The sequence below is a fragment of the Phalaenopsis equestris genome, unplaced genomic scaffold (assembly GCF_001263595.1).
Source record: "Phalaenopsis equestris unplaced genomic scaffold, ASM126359v1 Scaffold000002, whole genome shotgun sequence".
Lineage (NCBI taxonomy): Eukaryota > Viridiplantae > Streptophyta > Magnoliopsida > Asparagales > Orchidaceae > Phalaenopsis > Phalaenopsis equestris.
This window is the reverse complement of record NW_018164444.1, coordinates 1,390,321-1,411,808: the sequence shown is the minus strand read 5'-3', so window position 1 is coordinate 1,411,808 and position 21,488 is coordinate 1,390,321. Positions and strand designations below refer to the sequence as shown.

Here is a 21,488-nt window from a genome sequence, read left to right as displayed (position 1 = left end):
AAGAATTTAATTTAAATTGATTTAATTTTTAGGTTTAATTGAGAATTTTTTATTTTGGTGACTATTTGACTTTAGTTTAATTTTAGATTTTAATGATTTTAATTATAGAAATTTAGTTGAACATCAGTTTTACTTCAATTTAATTTTAATTTCCTTGATGAGTTGAGACTTTTATTTTAGGGTTTATTGTAATGTCCACGGCGATTTTAGGGTTATTTAGTTTTTGGGAAAAAAATTGGGTAGGCTCTAACTTCAATTGTGATGACTCAATCCCTTTGATTTAGTTATATTTATTCTTATGATTTCATTTTTTTTAAGGTTTTGGTTAGGAAAATTAGTGGGCTACCAAAAGGATCTCTAAGATTCTAAGATCATTGAGTAACTTAGGCAATTTTCACCTATGGGGATTCAACTTAGGCTTCAATGATTCAAACCCTAATCATCCCAACCAAAGGTTGGTGATTTGAGCTCAAACTACGAAACCTTCAGTAAATATAGAATTGGATTGAAGTTCTTGGTGGGTGGTGGTTCCATCTCTAGTAATCTAAGAAAGCTACTAGGAAATCCTATGGCTAGATTCTAGGTTCCTATGGAGGGAATAGACCTCACCAAAGTGTGGTCAACAATATTTTTTTTAATTTTAAAGTTTGAGCCATACTTTTCATTGACAACCCAAGTTGATATTATAGTTGCATGTTGCATATTAAATAATCAGATAGTTACTTAAGGTGGATATGATTTTATACTCTCAGAAGATGAATAGGTCAAAAGAAGTTGTGTTGGAAGAACATATAAGCACATGATAGATGACTCTCAAAAATGGCTGAAAAAAAAAGATAAACCAATTAACTATTGCCATGTGTAATCACGTGAATAATTTTGTCTATTAGGCGAAATGAGTTTTAGCTTGCAACAATCTCACTTTTGAAGTGGAACAATCTCACTATAGAAATATTGTTTATTTTCATTTTTTGCGGAAACTTTAACAAACCTTTGTGCTTTATATTTTTTTGGCACAAAGTAGATCTTTTTTCAAATAACTATCAAATTTGACTACAATGTATTTTACATGTATAGTTTTGTATTAACGAGTGAAAGCATTTCTAACATTCCAAAAATTTTGAAATAGAATTTAGCCTTAATGACCGGGCAATAAATAATTCACAATGCATATTTGATTATAAATATATGCTAATAATGAAAGCAGATTCTAATGTGAAAACCCAATAAATTTTGAAATGATAGGTTAAAGATCTCTCAACATTTCAAGCAACAATAATAATTCTCTAGTTTACAATATTGAGCCACATTAACTTAACAACCACCATAATATAAATAGATAATTATGAAAAAATCATGCTAATATACATGAGTAACCTAAAATGAAATTGTACATGATTTTAAGCACACGAGGTAAGAACAATCAAATTAACTTTTTAGGAAAGATTACTAAATTTTTTATTAAAACCAAACATCAAAGCAAACAATAAACATGATACAAGTTTATCAAGATGATTCTTTTTGATTTAATTCAATTTCATGGCATGTCAGTTTTTCAATTTCAATCTCTCCATTATCACAATCACAAGCAGCGGTCTCATGTCTAGTACAAGCCAAAAAAATATTGAATTTCATTTAGATTGATTGATCATTTTTTTTAAATGTACATGCATATATAGCAAGGATTAAAGTGATTACTTTCTTCTTCTGCTATATTAGCATCCTTTCATGGCAAACTTGCACTTCTGCATTCAAAAGGAGCCAAAAAGGGCTTTCATGAGCTTTAAAACAAATTTATGCCTTCGATAGCTAAAATTTTTAATTCCACTAAATAAAAAAATAGTCAAAGGTTGAGGAATATGAAAGTAATAAGTTAATATATGACATCTGACATAATTATCCTTTGTTCTTGCTAGATTAGTTTTATGCACTCATTTAGTTGTTTTCTTCATATTGTTTTTTCTTGTATTCATGTATCTTGAATTATACTACAACTCTCTATGTAGCTTCTTGTTTATCTTTTTTACTTTAATGTGTGATACCCACAATTATTATCACATTAGAGAAAATATAATAAATATATACTTTTTAGCAAATTTGATTAGGTTTTGCTCATAAGTTGATTACTTATGTTATGTAGTTTGAATAGTTGAGTTTTTGTAAGGTCGGGCGTTCAATTAACCTGAAATTCCTTGTACCTCATCAAATGTCACTAGAAGACTTTCTTTCTTCATTAAATGCAGCTTAACATGTATTTTATCTTTTAGATTATAGATTTTATTTCTATTTTATTTTAGTTAGGAAATGAAGATGGATGCACAAAATTCAAATACTACATTTGCTTCACAATAAAAAAAAAGAGAAAAAAAAGTTTATGTGGAGCTTGAAGCCTGAGTAGATAATTGATTTGTTATAAAGGAGTAGGTCATCCAAGACTCTGCATAAAGGCTAAGAAAAAGGTAATTAAAGTTGCAGAGTAAAATTGCAAAAATTAGATCCGACATCAGAGATCTTTACGGAGTCATATTAAAGAGCTAAAAAAAAGGCATGTCTTAAGATGAATGTAAAAAAAAAAAAATTAATGGGACTTGAAGAGTACATATAGCATATTTAGGTATTATTTTTATCCAATTTTTCTCTTATAAATTACAAAATAAAACAAGTTCATCATTTTCTATTTATTATATTATAAGCTTTTCCTAAAGATGTAATCTTACTTAATATCCTCATTATAAATTATATGGAGTTGGAGAAGGTTTGTGGTGAAGGACATGCTACTAGGGAATGAGCAAAATCATAAAATATTTACATTCCACTTGGCACCCAACAAATATATTTGAATGATGAGGATATTAAGGGCACACTACAGATGCAACATATCTTGTGCATTGACTTGAAGTGGGAGAAATTACATAATAGAAAAAATAAGATAGGAAATCTTCTTCTAAGGGATGTAAGTCAAGAAAAAGTGAAAGTTCTACTACTGATTTGAGCATTAATAACCATATTATTATAATGACCAACAGATTCATTGAAGTTACTATTATTATAAAAAGTCCAACAAGAGGTTCATATGAGAGGAAAATATCTACTGAGCTAATGGCATAATTGTCCAACTTTTGAGCGCTCTTTGAGGAAGAAATTGACACTATTTTTGACAACTTATCAAAAAACGTAAAATTGATTCACTTATTTTTCTAAAAACCGAAGGAATCAAATGTCAAGTGAATACAAAAGAAGCTTCACATGATATGTTGCAATGAGTTAGTATGTTATATCGTAAGATTTTCTGACGGTTTAATCATTTTGGTTTGCAATGAGTTAGGATGTTATCTTGAATGCATGAATATGCAAGGAATTCATTCAAAGGATCTTTTGTTGCATTTTGGTTTTTATATGCTGAGCATGACATGATCACTTTTATGGAATACTGTGACGAACTTTCATCGTTGAGTAACGAATATGCAAGGACTTCATTCAAAGGGTCTTTTGTTGCATTTTGGTTTTTATATTGAGCAGGACACGATCACTTCTATGGAATACTGTGACGAACTTTCATCGTTGAGTAAATAATACTTCTTAAATTTTCTCACTTTGAGTTAGGATGTAGAGATGCTAGAATTTTGAGTCTTTTGCTTGCCACGTTGAGGTTTGAATTGTCCATTATTATATTGAATATGCTTGTTTTAATTATATTGTATAAGTATATTTCTAACTTGTCTCCAATCACATTAAAATTGTTACAAACAATGATGTTTACTATGCAACTGAAAGCATTTGGCGGCCAAGTTAAAACAAAAGGTTCTCAGGGGTAAGGAAACTACCAGAATATTAACCAAAAAAAGGTAATAAATATATTTAGAAAATGTAAGTAGAAAAAATTGATAACATAAACGGTTGTAGGAATTCTTATTAGCTTTCCAACAATACTAAAATCACCTAATTTTGTTAATTGGCGAGATAAGTATGACCGAAATAGCGAGAGTAGATGTTTAATTTCGAGACCTTTTATTTATTAAAATGTTTTTTAGAAATGTTAAAAAAAAAAGATAACATTAAATTAGAAAGAAATCTGGTTCACTTTCAAACAACACCAAAATTATCTCATGCTATCAAGAAACAAGGTAGTTATGATTAAAAAAACAAAAGACAACAAACTGTTTCTGGATAGATTTCTACAATGAGATATTAATTGATCAATGATATTAATTTATTTTAATAATATTATTATCATAAAGTAGAAAATCATTTTAATCCTAATTAAATTTATATAATCATTAATAATAATGAAAAAAAATTTTCAATTTTCAATTTCAATATGTGAACTTTTTTTTTTCTTTTTGTTCTTTTGCATTATAATATAACGTGAATTTTCTAACTTGTGGAAACAAAATTGATGCAGAACTAAAAAGAAACCGCGTAGTTCCGGAATACATCCGGTGTTGTTTCTACATGTTTCTTAAACTGTTGTACATAAAATTCAAAGTTAATAATGTCAATAAGCATTTTCCCATAGTCATGTTCGTTAATTTGTAAATTAACAGATGAGAAAATTTTCTAAACTATGCAATATTAATAATAATGATGTGTTGAAATGTAAATTAGCAACAATTGAGAAAATTCTGATGCAAGTGAATTTGAAAACTTGGGAGAATTATTGTACCTCTGGACTATGCTTCAATCGTCTTTGGCTTGATATGACAACGAAGTAAATAGCTTGTATGGGTCTAACATCTCGACATAAACTTCATATAAATAAGTGAATGTTTGGGGGTTCTTATCGCAAATATTTTTTTTTTGCGTCACAATGACCATAGGTGGAGTCGTCTAATTATGAATTTGAATGGTTACATTATGCTACCACATTAATGATGATACCAATTACTGACAAACTGCAAAGCACAATTTCCCCAAGCAAGATTAAGCAAAAGTTATTACAACAACCGAACTGCAAACCGACACTAATTTGCTTTTATTTTGAAGTTATTAAAATGGGAAAATAAAAAACTAAAAATTCACTAATAAATAAGGGTTTGTATATTAATTCAATATTAAAATGGGCTAGAAATTCAACCGATTTATCACTAAGTTGAATAAAAAAACTATATTTAACAATTAAATAAGTTAAAAATAAGATTTTGTTTCCGCCATGCCAAGCGTGCTATCAAGAGGATTATAATTAAACAGCACTAATACACCGTTTAAAATGCAACAAAAATCAAACTTTAAAACAACGAACTAAATTCAAACACCAAAATTTTAACTTTTACACCAATCAGATTTTAACTTTTGCACCTCTATACCACGTTAAAAATACAAAAGTTATAACTATTTAAAAATAAAATATATATATTTTCGAGGCTCAACTAATTTGAATATAACAAAAGTTATAACTATTTAAAAATAAAATATATATATTTTCGAGGCTCAACTAATTTGAATATAAACATAAAAAAACAAATGTTAGACAAGTAAATGCAATGGAAACGTGTGGAAAATCTTCTACTCATTTACCTTTTTTTGAAATTTCAGAAAATTTACATCGATACCTAATAATTTTTATCTGTGTTTCCTTTTTCTAAAGTTTAAACAAGTCATTTTGATGTGATAGGAAAAATTTGGGGGGCAGAAATGAAAAAAAAAAGAAGTTTAGATGTGTAAATCCATAGTTGGTTTGTATGTATGTAAAGCTGGTCATGCTACCACATTGAAAAACCTAACATATAGGAGCACAATTTAAAGATAAGCCGAAAAGAAATTGAATAATTTTTCAAATTGAGTTGTTAACAGATATGATTCATACTAAGAATGCAAAATATATGCTTTGCGGAGGTTTGTTGTTACCTATATTACGCTTGGCGAAAAAATCACCTGCGACAAAATTACAACCACCTTGCAAAACAGAGAGAAGAAGATTAAGAAGAAGAGAATGATTTAATGAAGCCATTTTCGGCAGTCAGCTGAACCACAAAAACAACGCAGCTTTTTAAGAGTACCATCAACTCCAACTACGCTATCAAGCACGTAGCCATAGTCGTACGTTAGTTCCTGCAAATTTAATTTACAGATCATCAAAATTTGGAGAAATTAAAAAATATTGCAAAGATTAATTGGAACAAAGAATTGAAGTTTAGGTTAAGCGTAAAATCAATATTAACATGATCAGACATTTAAAGCAATTTGTTGGTCATAATAGATATGTGAAGTTATCAAATGGGAGCTTCCAAGATAAAAATGATAGAGGACAGATAACTGGAGTAAAACAAAGAAAGATTTTTTTTTTAAGACAATACTAAATATATTCAATAGCTTAGAAGGAATTTGTGAAAAGTGGGGTGTAATTTACCATTCTAGGCGTCTAAAAGGTGTTTAGGAAGGTATGGAGCAAATGGGAGGTCGACTCCATTTAGAAGGGGATAAGCGACAAAATTTGTTCTACGTTAGCAGATTTGAGCGGTGCGGCAGCTGTCTGGACTGAAAACATCAGTCAAATGGTGAAATGGCGACGTATTGCCAGTGAGGAGGATCCATTATACAGATACACTATTTGCAAAAGAAAACATATACAACCCCACAGAGCAAAAATAGAGAATAAAGTTTTTAAATATAAGAACAATGGCAAAAAATTAAAAAAAACAAAAAAATAATGTCCAATCATAGAAAATAACATATTAGAAATAGAGATAGGAAAGAAAAAAATGAAAAAAAAAGCTAAATTGCAAGTCGGCACACCCCCTTAGGAAAGAAAAAAATGAAAAAAAAAAAAGCTAAATTGCAAGTCGGCACACCCCCTCTTCAAACCCGGGATTGTGCGTCTTCAAATGATCCTACGTAGATTCAAAGATCCCGTAGAACCGATGCCCCCACGTCAAATTTACCCTGAACACTTTGATCTTAAATCCATGCATAAAACTTAGTTATCATTTTCTAAAAAAACTAATTGCCAAACTCAACGACATGATACTACATACAAGATGGTAGGCTTTATTCCAATTTTAATGAACATAATCGATGAAAGAATCATTTATATTTTAGAGAAAGAATAAGGTAGCATAGGAAGTGCTATAAATGAGGAAAATATTTGAATCATGCTTTCATATCTGGCCTAGTAGACCTTCATATTTATGTGGTCGTGAAAAAATCAGATGTTTTATTAAGGATGTCCTTGAGTTTACCTGGTCTCAAGCTGCATTTTTTTCACCATCAGGTTCTCTAATCTATTGGGGTCATCCTAGGGGATCCTTTGAAGCTAGATTTGCCTACTTTCAACTTAACTAGACCCTCAATGATCCAGACGTTATGGATCCTTTAGACAAGTTAGGTTGAACAACTCCTCTAACTATGTAGATAAGCGAGCACAATCAGAACGACAGAGCTACAAGATCTCGATGAATTTTAAAACCTAAAATCCTAAATTTGTTACAACTATACACCTTTAAGCTCAAGGCAGCTAATTTTATAACTAAAATCCTAAACTTGGTACCAAATGTTTTCAAGAGGAGCAATCAACCACAGAGGGCATAATATTTAGGTAGTTTAATATCTAAATCAACCACAGAAACAACCTAAGAGGGAACTGTCAGTTGAATGGAGAAAACCTATCAAATAGTATTTTTTCATAAAAAAGTCATTCTATTTCATAAAACTAAAATTTGCAACAGATTGTACCTATTTAATAAACTAAAAAGTTGAACTAAAATACCTATCAGATTGCGCTCCATGATGTCTGTAAACTTTCTCCCTTGGGTCCATCTAGTCTACACTTGGTTTTGTCGAAAATTATTTACAACTAAAGTATAATTTATAACTACTCGATGGGCAATTATTTCTTAATTAAAAAAATTTCATTATAAAATATACTTTAAACATGCAGTAACAATAAAAACTGTGCAGTAAAAGAGAGCAATAAAGAAACCAATTTCATTTAATTTCATTTATTTATGTTACATTTTTCATAGTTGAGAGGGATCGTAAAAATGCACTATAAAGCAAATATATGTTTAATCTTCTCCAGCCCATTATAAAGGTATGCAGTTTTTTCTATATTCATTTTCATTTCTATTTTCGCGCACAGGTATAATGTATTCCATCGTCAGTACCATTTAGGGGTGACTACGATATGCATGCACATATCATATTTTTTTCATTTGTTAATTATTCTTCTTTTTTTTCCTACCTCTGCTGTTGCTAGGTGTGTAAAAGCGAGCCCAGGCTCAGATCCTGTCTCACTAGTTAAAATATACCACTGCACGTATTCGGCTTATTAAAATTTGATCGTGTCCGACTCGTTTACTTAGTAAGCCGAACACGAGCCATTCACGAACCACGAGCTGTTTTGAAAACCCTAGTCATGCTGACGTATGACGTTAAAAGTATGGATGAGAATTAAAACAAATTATTTATACTAAAATATTCATTTGAATGGAATTTAATAAATATTTACTCAATTTTTTTAAATAATAATTTTAGCTTAATACATTTTTGTAGCCTTCTAATCAATTAAATAATTTAAAGATAATGCCTAGCAAATGAATCAAATAAACATAATTTCATCTTTTTGAGCCAAAACAAGTCTAACTCGAAAAAATAAATTTTTGTGCCTAGCGAACGAATCAAATACGAGCTACTTCACGAGCCAAACACAAATTATTCGTGAACAACAAGCCATTTTGAAATCCCTAATTATTGTTTCTTTTTCCTCTACCTCACTCGCTCTGTTTATCCCATGCTCCCTCTCTCTCTCTCGCCTGATTTCAAATGGGTGAAGGGCTTTGATTCTATCCCGACCGGTGGCTTCCGAACAGTGTCTGTGAAATGATATTACTTCATAGGTGTCGTAACAAATAATTTTTTGTATAATTACATTAATCAATTTTTTTTAATTCATTAATATTACACCCTCAATACACTGAATCCGAAAGGTCAAATTTTTGGAGCCCACAGCTTAAAGGGGCCAACCAACCATCCAGAGATGCAAAATCAGAATTTTGGTCTAATTGCAGTATCTACAGGGTAAGAAGAGGAAAAATAAAAGATCAAAGATGAGAAGAGTAGTCATAAGAAAATAAAAAATAAAAATAAAAAAATCAAAGCGAAAAATAAATAAATATTTCAAAATAACAATCAATTTCCAATAGCGAGGTCCTGTCCAAATAAATATTTGAAACCATTAAAAGTTACACCTACAAAAGAGGCCTAAATGTCATTTGGCAGAAGGAAATGCAAAAAAAAGGGATAAATATCAACAAGTAATTACCAAAAAGAATAGGCACTTGCACATAAAAGAAACACTGGTGTCAAACTCATAATATTTGCAGCCATGGTGTCTATAGAATTAACAAACTATACGCTGAGGATGAAACGAACATCACCTGTAGTGGAGGAATATTATCAGCAGCAAACAACATTATTTTTGCCATTTTGATATCCTGATGTTGGCTCAACACACATTGAACAAAAAGGTTTGGAGTACAACTATGATTAATAAATCGTGCAACACCGCCAAGGGAGCCTGCGTCAATACAATACTCGGGTACTTCAGATTTCCTCTCATCCAAATCAATGAGAGAAGATAAATCACCAGGACGCCTCTACAAATTAAGAATCAAATAGTTCTTTTAGTTTACAAGCAAGGATGAAAAATTCAACAAAGAAAAGCAACAATAATACATATCACAATATTAAGCAAGCATATAAAATTGCAAGAAAGATGAGTATTGAAAGTTGACTTCATCGCATGGTATACAGTATAAACTGGCATATAAAAAGAATGATGACACTAAAGACATTAGAAAATGTAATATTAACCTATCCAAGAACATGCCTACCAAGAATAATTAATAATGCCGTATGAAAGGCATTAAATAGATATTAAAGAGATTAAAAAAATAAAAATATTAAATAATAAAAAAGGTGATGATAAAATTATATTAAATACCTCTCTTCCATCAAGGCCTTTAATTGTTTGCAAACAATCAATATCAAAGATGTAGTTATTCTCTGCAACTGAATCAATATCCTCACTTCTTGTCAAAATTCCTGTATATTCACACACAGGAGCACCAGAAGGAATTGTATCCCAGGATCTGACAGCCCAACCCTTCTTTGAGGTACGATAAACCTGTTAAGCATAGCAAAAAATACAGACTGAACAAAAAAGTTTATTAGATTAACGTAAATCCTCAGATATTTAGTTTCAATTTAGAACCTCGAGCCGATATCTGAGTCCATGTTGAGAGGTCCTATTGACACAAGTAGAGGAGCATTGACAATGAGGACCACATTCAAAGACTACAGCTTTTGCTTCAACCAATCTAAAGATCAGGAAAGAGCACAAATTAGAACCGAAACATAAAATAAAAATATGTAGAAGGGAAAAAAATGGATTAAAATTCAAGGTCAACTCCGCATTTACTAATTTTGTAGTAAAAAAAATCCAAACAAACAAATTTTATTCAAACATAGCCAAAGGAGAAATTTTATTACAAATAAAGTTCTGAGAAAAGTATCGTTCATTCCGAAACAAGATAAATTAAAAAACCAATCACTCAATGTATTATACAGAAACACAAAAAGCTCCAGGCATATGACTAATGATTTTAATCCATATCTGTAAATATGCATAGGATTACCCTCACCAAAAATCTAGATATCATGGCATAAAAAAAGGGTACAGACACTAGTATAGATTGGACAAGATTAATGCAGTTGAAAGGAGCACGAATAAGCAACGAATTTTAATTTTTAAATTAAGGAAGCTAACCTTTTATCATTATTTGCTTGAACGTTTCAGAATCAGGTATAGGAGAAAAGAACACCTCCATTGAAAACCAGGTGTATACCGAATAGTATTACAGTACACCCAACAAAAGAACTCTTCATCCAATTTCACTTCTGGTGAACAGATTCAAGCCCGACTCTTTTATAAATAGGACAAGGTGTATGTTTAAAGTACAAAATTAAATAACAAGAACTCAATTTAATACAACTTCAACAAAAACCTAGGCTAAAACACAATTAAATAAAACTTCAATTAATATCAGAAATCCCATGATAGATGTAATTAACTAAACATGATGGATAAATGTTAAACAAAGCATCTCATTAATTAATGTATTTATTCCTAATTTTACAATATGGAACTTTAACTAATTTAAAAGATACCGGAGTTAACCCAAAAGCACAACAAACTGAAAAACTATTGTTGTGAAATACCGGAAACAACACCCTAGCGTGAGGACATAAGGTGATAAGGTGGCGGCCATACACAGATATGGTGCAGGTTGGGGTTTGCGAATTCAGCATAGAGGTTTGGAATGGGCGGAGACAATAACTGGAAGGTAGGCAGAGGATGGTGGCAACAGCAGGAGGATTACAACTATAAGGAATAGTGGTAACAGGGTGTATGGCTGCAGATTGTAAGGTAGAGGTGGTAACGGCTGCAGGTTGGAAGGAATAGGAGGTTACGGCTGAAGATTAGGCAGCGGAAGGGTGACAGCAAGGGGAGCACAAGAGTTTGGTGCACCGGTAGGGTAGCAGTGGCAAGGGAGGAGTAGTCACCGGGTTGTGGCGAGGCAAAACCTGTCCTGGGATACAGTCCGAGGAAGGGACAAATGCCAATTGCAAGAAATTTGAAATCAACAAAAAGCTGAAAACCCTAAACAGATAACATAGAATATATATAGAATATATATAGTAGCAGTAGATAGCTAGCGCGGAAGGCCCCTCCTCTTTAGGTGGCAATTTCAAGAAGGGTAAGCGCTCGACCAGCCCCATGCAAACCAAGGTTGAACCGGTTTAGCCCTTCCACCGGTTCAGCCCCATGCACCCCGCATCATTAAGTCTCCTAATTGGAAGAAAAATTTTAGACTCCAATACTACAAAAAACCATGACTTCTACAAGCCACGGAAAACTAAAAAGACGATGTTAGATGTTGTTGAGACAGAAGATAAAAGCAATGACCAAAAACCAATCAAAATGACGACAGTAGCACAACCAAACAATGTCAAACTATCAAATTATACGTTAAGAAACAACCTAATCAAGGAAACATGCTAGCCATGGTTATACAAGAGCGTTAACTGCAACATTATTCAACTTTAATAAGATAAATGAGATAATAAGCCCAAGAATTAAAAAAAAAAATCAGGAAGAATTCATTTTTTTATTCTTCAATGGTAACATTAAACGCACACTATAGTAAATACTTACCCAAAATGTGATGGAGGTTCCTCTGGTGAAGTAGAAAGTATTCCAAATGGTAAATAATGCTCAAAAGTATGAACAAACTAACAAATTTCAAGATTCGATTGGTACTGCCAACTTTTGAAGAACGAATATTAAAAAATTCAAAATCTTTTTATATTGCTAGAAAACATAAAAAATTGTTATGTCAAGTTGGCCTCATACAAATTGAAACCACGAACTTCAACATGGTAGGGAAAATAGCAATTCAATTGCCTACTTGCAAAAGTATGAAAAAAAGTAGCAAAGATAAGCAATGCTTAGAAAATCAGACTGAAATGGGGGGCCAGCTCGGTCCGGAACACTTAAAAGATATTTCTGTCTGTAAGACTTCAGGTCAAGCCAAACTGCCGATATGACCTGAAATCGGCGCACCGGTTTTATTTCTTTTATTTGATGGTTTGCCTTCCCTATTGTAAAATCCAGAGTTGTCTTTTGTGATTTGTGTTCCAAACAAATCCTTCGCCTTTCTAGTTCCTGCGGCTCTACCTGCTCGTGCTCGAGGCTTAGAGTGGGAGATCGTCGTCTTTCGCCGCCAGACATCAGCAGTGTTGGCCATTTTAGGACATTCACTATAAGTATTTCTAACTGCTCCTTTGTATGTCAAATCATCCTACCTTAATTCTTCTCTCCCCCATGTTTTATGTTTATCCAAAATCAATAGTTTGTTGTTGCTTACTTCCTTATGCCAACCTTCAATTATTTATATTCTGAACTTTTGAAAAAATTTAAGAGGCACATACATACATACCACTCCATTTCCAAGGTGTTAACATGTCTTCCATGTTTAAACAAGAGAGATGATATAGCATAAGGTTATTTGAAACTTTAAGATCAACAAAAGTCCTAGTGTTTTCATCTCAATCAGATTACCGTATTGCTATATCAATCAAATTTCCATTTTATGTCAAATTTAATTAATATTTCTATTCATTACATTATCCAGCTCAACCCTTGGTTCAATTCAACCTCAATTGAATCAATAAACCTTGAAACTTTCATTATTTCGGTTTGATGTCTGGTCCGATTTTCACAACCTTGATAATAAGGATTATTTTTATTGAACAGAAGAAAACACCACATAGCACAATATGATACAATGGAGAAAAAGAATTCATGTAGCCAACCTCACTTAGTAGTAAAAAGGCTTCTTGTTGTTGTTGTTGTCATCGTCGTCGTAAAAGTCAACACACGCACATAGCTCAGCAAGCTAGACAGATGATGATGAGTGTGAGCTAAGAGGAGAATTTGAGGGCGGGAAGCTTGGTTAGAAGAAATTATTTTTCAGATAAAATGACAACGATCCTTTCATCAGAAGTGGTCATCTTCATATAAACATTTATTTTGAGGTATTTTTGTTTAGACCACAATTAAGTTGAATAAAACACATAATTTGCGATGATTACTGACTTTTTACATTGGGTACATTACAGTGATATGCGCAAGAAAATCTATTCCAAACTTGATTTATAGTCTGCAATACGATACCCATTTTCTAACATAAGAAAAGTATTCCAATATTTGTACACGTTACCATATGAAAATTGGCTGAAAATGCGCATACTATGGGCACTATTCAGATAAGAATATTGAGAATTGATCAGAAGTTATTACTAAAATTATGGTATTACACATGTTAACCCATTCAAAAAAAATTACATACTATTTTGAAATTGTACAAATCATATGATCCGTTAAGCATATGCAAAAAATTAGGTATCACTTTAATAGGCGTTCCTGCATTAGCCTAAGATATCCTATTACAATTTATTAACTGCATGCCCATAATAATCCTATATATACTTTTAAATGCTTCAAGATAATGATGTAAAAGAGATATCAATGAAACACTGACATGGCATGGTCGATAATAATTAAGCCCCGAGAAGCATATAAGTTGACTTGTCAAGCAAGTTTTTAAGGGCCAAGAATGGTTCATTCTTTTTAGTATTACTATTCAATTAAGCAATCCATAATTTATTAAGGAGCTATTTAAGAGTTGTTATGTTGGGAAAAGTTCAGCTCTCATTGCTGAGTATGATAGATCCGTAGGCAAAATCAAGACCTTACGATATAGAAGAGGTTCTAGTTCAAACCATAGCCTTATGAACATGTCAAGATCTAGGCAACCAGTATATGATACTTGTTAAAGAAATTCACATATAAAGAAGAGCAGAATGTGAGACTAAATGAAATATTTTGGTACAAACGATATGACTAGATTTTAATTCCCAGCAAACAATCATCCATATTATTTATTTTTGTGTCATTTATTCGACCAATTGTAGGATCGTGCTTTAACTGGATCTTTTATAGAACTCGTAACAATGAAGGTGGATATTGTCTGATAATGATTATAACGAAGGACTGTTGGGTACAATAACATTTCCACGATCCCGCTTACAGGATCCGGAGACAATAACATTTCCACGACCACGCGGGCAACATTTTCGCACCTGGAATGAACTAGTCCATGTTTTGTCGGACTCGAGGAGCCCGCCGATCCACTTGAGCAACTCCTGGCTATCCTATATTATAAATTTCTATCCCTGATGTTTTAGGATAACTTTTTTTTAGTGTTTTGTCCAGTACTGCTGCCAGCATTTGTTCTTCTCCCTTTGAAGATTGTATCCAAGGGATTGAGTGGTGCTACAACTATATCTCTCTCCCTAGGTGTTAATTATCTTCATGACCCCCTTTCTGCATTTTCCACACGATGCTCCCGACCATCCTCCATAGTTGCAGCCACCCCAAACACTCGTTTTCAGTTTTTCATCGATATTCCATGACAGCTTCAGCCTTCCCACCACAAAGCATAATAGTTGCAACAACCCAACTTGCAGCCCTCATTGTCTAAGACATCTAATTCGCTTCCAACACGATTCCAACCCCTCCTTTTGTTGTACCAAGAAATTTAAATCACCTACCTACACTCCCCAACCACCTAGCCGGTCTCCACCGCCCATTTAAGCCTCCTTTTCAAGTGATTTTGAATGAATTGGTCTAGGTTTTGTCGCAGTTGCAGAGTCGGCCAACCCTTAAAAATTTCTATTCATCATGTTTTGGATTAGTTTTTTAGTGTTTTGTATAGAACTGCTTCCAGCATTTATTCTTCTTCCTTTGAATTTTGCATCTAAGGGATTGAGTGGTGCTTCGGCTATATCTCTCTCCCTAGGTGGTTATTTATCTTCATGACCCCCTTTCCACATTTTCCACACGACAGCCACCCCAAACACTCGTTTTAATTTTTTCACTGATATTCAATGACAGCTCCAGCCTTCCCACCCCAAAGCATAACAGTCACAGCCACCCCACCTGCAGCCCTCACTGTCTCAGACATCTGCTTCACTTCCAACACCATTCCAACCCCACCTTTTGTTGCCCCAACCCATTTAATTCACCTACCTCCACTCCTCGACCACCTAGCCAATCTCTACAGCCCATTTAAGCCTCCCTTTCAAGTGAGTTTGAAGGAAATGGTCCATATTTTGTCGCAGCTGGGGAGTCCGCTGGTCCACTTGAGCCACTCCTGGCTATCCTATAATTATAAATTTCTATTTTAGATTTTTAGGTTACTTTTTTTTTTGATATTTTTCTAGGACTGTGGCCAATATTTGTTATTCTCCCTTTGATGGATGTATTTGAAGGATTGAGTGGTGCTTCGATTGTATCTCTCTCCCTAGGTGTTGATTATCTTCATGATCCCCTTTTCGCATTTTGCACACAACGCTCCTGACCATCCTCCAAAGCTGCAGCCACCCCAAGCACTCGTTTTCAGTTTTTCACCGATATTCCATGACAGCACCAGTCCTCCCACCCCAAAACATGACAGCTAGTCTCAGATATCTACTTCGCTGCCAACACGATTACAACCCCTCCTCTTGCTTTCACAACCCATTTAAATCAGCTACATCCGCTCTCGACCACTTAGGTGATCTCCATCGCCAATTTGAGCCACCCTTTCAAGTGAGTTTGAATATAACTGCCTACTAGCATTTAGAAAAATTATATGCTTTCTTATTGTGGTTTGGGCTAAACACGATATGAGTTTATAAATGATGTGTCAATCCAATCAACAAGATTAAAACATTAAAAAAGATTGCCGCCAAACATTAAGACTTCATTTTATATAGATTTTCATTGAATTGCTATTCAAAATGACATAATCATATATCACAGCAATAGTAATTGTTTCAAATAAATTGCGCACAAGAAAATACAAAACGATCAAACAAAGAAAAAGTATCAAGGCAAAACAATTAAGTTGTCTCGCGCCAATTAAAGAGTAGAATAAAAAAGAATTGACCACATGCCAAATGTAGAATAAAATTGCTTAAGAAATAAATAAGCAACAAAAACTCTCAATTGTCACAATAAGATGAGATGAAAGAAAGCATTTATGTCATTTAAATTACAATTATTAAGTTGTGAAAATCCATTTAACATTAAATCCATTAACATAAACATCCAAGCAAATTATTTCAAAGTAGTATTAGTTTCATGACAACAAAACAAATAAGCTAAAAACAATTCCAACGAGCAACAAAAATATATTAGGATTTCCATACCGGCCCCCATCCTTATGAACATATGGAATGTCATTGCCGTTAAGTCTTGCACAAGAACAACTTCTTGGATCAACGCATTCTCCTCTACAATTGCATCCATAAGAAACCAATGGAACTTTTATATTTTTTGCAAGTTTGACAGACTTGCTATAGAAGAAATCTGCAAACATCATTAAAGAGAAACTTTGTCACTCAAAATATGTCGCTCTGCAATAATTATATTCAAACTTTGATTTCAAACTTATTTTGATTCTAAAACTAACTATGCTTTCATTAAATACTAAAACGCAAATAATTGGTCTGATACTAATGCTCAACATACTCTAGTTGACCACTTCTAGTAAACTAGAGTTACAATAGAGGCCGATGATTTAGATATACTGAATTTCAACCAAAACTTATAATGACTTCCAATCATTAAAATTGAAAAGGCAAGGAATTAGTCATACTGGAGTTAACCCAAATCACAATAGGAAAAGAAAATATTATTAATGAAAGTAAAAAGACGGTCACAATCAAACACACTTAAAGGAAAATGATAACAAACACAACACAAACTCACACTAGGGCTCGATCAATACGTGATGGAAGTAAGTTAGGTGGTTGGGGGAGTGGAGGTAGATGGCTGAAATGGGTTGTAGGTGATCGGGACAAAAAAAGAGGGGCTGAAATTGCATTGGCAGCAAAACGTAAGGCTGGGACAGCCAGGAGCAGCAAAGGCGAAGGGATGTGGCCTGCAGAACAGCAAAAGGACTGTTGTTTAGTACGGCATAGGAAGCAGCGAAAACAAGGACATCAAGATAGATTGCAGTTCTGACGGCAGCAAGTCAGAATGATAGTTGGACATCAGGAAAATAGAACGTAATTTCTATTTCATTTGTAGGCCGTGATGGAGAATGACGGCAACAGTGATGGAGGACGCAATGGACTGCAAGACAGCAAGAGGATGGGAGTTTGGGGCGGCAACAACGAGAACAGGTGTGTGAAACTGGAGAAACTGCATTGAAAACAACAATGTATGTTCGTCGGCTGGTGTTGAAGAGAATAGAGAAGATAATCACTACCTCAGAAGCCAAATACAGTCAGAGTGCCACCCAAACCATCATATAAAGGCATTGAAGAGAAACGGATGTTGTTGGCTATTCTGAATAAAACTAAAAAAAAGAGAAAAAAAAATTGAACCTAAAACATCAAGAATGCATATATATAATTATAGGACAACAATGAGGAACCTAAGAGGATCAGTCTACTCATCAACAAGAACCAAACTTGGATTGGTTCAATCCAAGACCAGTAGCCGACTCGAGGCTTCGATCGCGAGACTCTGGCGACGAGAGTAGAAAGTGCTCCCACATCTAAATTATCTACAAACATACAAGTATATATTGACAATACTAAAAATTATTAACAAATAGTAATATAGAAATCTAGATAAAAAAATCATTAGCTGAAATATAAAGCTCTTAAATTCTTCAAATCTTCAATTACATTAGACACATTAAACTTCAATAAACATCCAAAATTATAAAACCAAAAATTTATACATATAATTGGGCAACAAAACTGCACATACATAATATATAGTGAGAAAAACGTCCGATAAGATAAACAATGCTAAAATAAAGTTAAAACATACAAAAATGAATAACATGCATGGAGAAAATTTCAAACATAATTTTCTTATTTATGGTAATAGTGAGCCTAGTATAATTAAATAGGCATATAGAACATGATCATAAGCACGAAAAGCAAAAATTTTCAAAACTAAATATAACTACTTCCTAAAAAATATTTTATTGTGCAATGCTAATTAATTACATATAGGAATATATCAGTTTTGCTTCTATTTTTCCCTCCATAATTTCTATTCCGCTTTCTCTGAGATGTCATATCATATGTGCATGCTAACCAAAATAACTACATAATGTCGAGAATCCACTTAATTCACAACTACGGCTCATCTCATCAAAATGCCATCCCCTACATAGGTCATGATCAGGTTTTTGCCTTAAAATGAGATTTCTTTGATCTTCCTAACTTTGCCATATTATTTTTCAAATGCATTCCACCCATAAAAGAATATTTTTCTGACTAATTATCACAAAAATATTATTTCTTGAATGTGTTCCAACCTTAAAATGAAGGCATACCATTCAATAATATACTATACTAGCATTCACAAAGAATACAGTGTATCGTAATATTTGACATTTTATACTTAATTATGAATTTTCATAAACATACTACAAAATTTATAATAAAAAGGCAATCACATGAATATCAATGAAACCATGCTAAAAAAATAAAAATAAGCTCAATAAAAAAGAATTCAAAACGGAAATACCCACCAAAGGGATTTTTTTTTTTTCCGCCGAAATAGAAATTTCATTAATGAAAAAGAGGATACGAAGGTTTTAGCGAGCAGGTGCTACAAGTCCACTCACAAGGCATAAATGACTCGAAAAAGGCAAAATGTACAAGAATACCCCAAAAAGTAACCTAGACGAGCAGGTGCTAGAAGTCCACTCACAAGGCATAAATGACTCGAAAAAGCCAAAATGTACAAGAATACCCCAAAAAGTAACCTAGACAAATTTATCAAAAGCAAAGCAAAACTATCAATCATAATGAGAGGATTAGCCTCTCCCTCTCTCCTTGGTTCTAGGAATGGAGTCCAACAACAAACTATGAAAGGGGCTTCCTCCTGAGACGATCAAACCGTCATCCTGTAGATTCTGAAGGTGAGACATTCCTTTTTCTTCTTTTTCGATTTATAAACATGTCATTCATCTTCCACCTGTTGATCCAACTAAACGATTTCAGTGGAGAGCTCACGTTGATCTTGGCATTCCTCCAATGAATGAGTACCTTCCCTAACAAACATAAGTGATGCCAACTCATTATGGTGAACTTCCAATACATCCAAATGAGAGGGATTAGGGGTCTGAATAGGCTTGCATAATGGTGGGTTCTCATCAAGTTCACTAGGAGCAATATCAGGCCGTGTATGAATGCTTCCATTGTGAGGAATGGGGATAAAAAACAGCTCATCTGTCTGGTTAACATTTGTACCATCAGGTTCTAATAAAATTGCAGGATCTAGAGTTGCCTCTTTGGTATTATTGATAGAATTCACATGTTGAGGAATCAAGAATTCCTTTGCGTTTTGTTCTAAAACTGAAGTGTCGAAAATACCAAGTTCAGGAATAGATGGTTCCTTTGCATATTGCCATCCATAGGATTTCAATAGATGGTTCCTTTATACACATTTCGTTGGCACCAAATTTCAAGAGACCAATATCCAGTTATATTGGAATAGATGGTTCCAAATGGATATATATATAGACGATTGCAAAGGTTAGACCAACAAATTGTCAGCCCCATTCAAATACCTCACCTCAATCACGCGATTAACGTCAAGAAAAATTTCTTCCCAAAGTTTACCTTCAAAACACCTTTCACAAACCATCAAAATTTACTTTTCCCATTAAAAATTCTTAAAATAAATTCAATTTAATAAAAAATAAACCCCCAATTAATGTTTCACCACAACATGGCTTCTCATTTAAGTATCTAAGGCAACCAACTTGAAATCAAACACAATTCATCAAAGATAACAAAAATTTAGAATTACAAGCTTAAAGCTTAATTTCCTTCCCTTTATTATCCCGACTTTCCTAATTCCATCTACTCCCACAACCAAAATCTACTCCATGAAAGTGTGGCAGTAATTCAGAACAAAAAATTGTGGGATAATAAAAACAATTTGTTTAGACTAAACGTACGTAAATATAAGTGCTTATAGAAATTTACCTATACATCTCAACCACCTTAGAAAAACAACCATATACGATAAATAAAGGCCGACTTGACAAAAATAATCAAAATGAGATGTATAATGTTAGAAGAAAGTTTTGATAATTTTTGGAAAATGCGAAAAATGAGATATAATTTAATAGTAAATTTTTATTTAGACGATACGGGGTCTTTTTAAACATGTAAATTATGAAAGAGAAAGAAAGAGTGATGAGGAAACCATGGGCATAGGAGCTCAGCAATACTTAACATAGGCTGATGTTTGAACTGAACCTATATTAAAAAATGGGCATCAAGACGTTCTATTGGGGCATCAATTCATCCAAGTTTCTACATTTCTACAATTTGCATTAGCCAAATTTTGAATTGGAAATAAATATTATTCAAAATACAAATTTGATTGCTTTTAAAAATTTCCATTCCTCAGAGTTCATGTCCATATTTAAGCCTTAGGCAACAAAATTATCATCTGATTTATATTTACGATTTATGCCCATTCCAAGGATTTATGCACTTTGTCAAAGGGAAAGTTATAATTAATCCACTAAATTTTCTTTTTCTAAAACTTAAAACTTCATTCCCATTACAATTAAAATTTTCAATTGAAATCATCATTATTAGTGACAAAATAGCGGAACAGCCAATAGCATGAAGGAAACTGGCTAATTGCACGGAACTGGCAAATCTAAATAGGAACGGAAGGAATCAGGGATCACAAAGGATTATTCATTACTTGCTTTGATTATTTGATTCATTACCTTTTTTAATACCATGCATCTGATTGAATAAGCTCATTTCTGCAACCCAGCAGATCACAGAAAAGCACTTTATACACATTTCGTTGGCACCAAATTTCAAGA

The 21,488-nt window shown here is 33.0% G+C and overlaps 1 protein-coding gene across 1 annotated transcript; it reads right to left on the bottom strand.

The window, feature by feature from the left end:
• Positions 1-1,710: 1,710 nt before the first annotated feature.
• Positions 1,711-16,994, bottom strand: LOC110031562 (histone-lysine N-methyltransferase, H3 lysine-9 specific SUVH4-like). Its single transcript, XM_020734814.1, has 7 exons — positions 16,813-16,994; positions 10,208-10,313; positions 9,938-10,120; positions 9,372-9,590; positions 5,997-6,048; positions 5,845-5,892; positions 1,711-1,745 (listed from the first exon to the last, which is right to left on the bottom strand). Exons 1-7 carry the CDS (start codon positions 16,983-16,985, stop codon positions 1,711-1,713), a joined length of 816 nt encoding a protein of 271 aa, XP_020590473.1. The 5' UTR covers positions 16,986-16,994.
• Between the last annotated feature and the right edge of the window lie 4,494 nt (positions 16,995-21,488).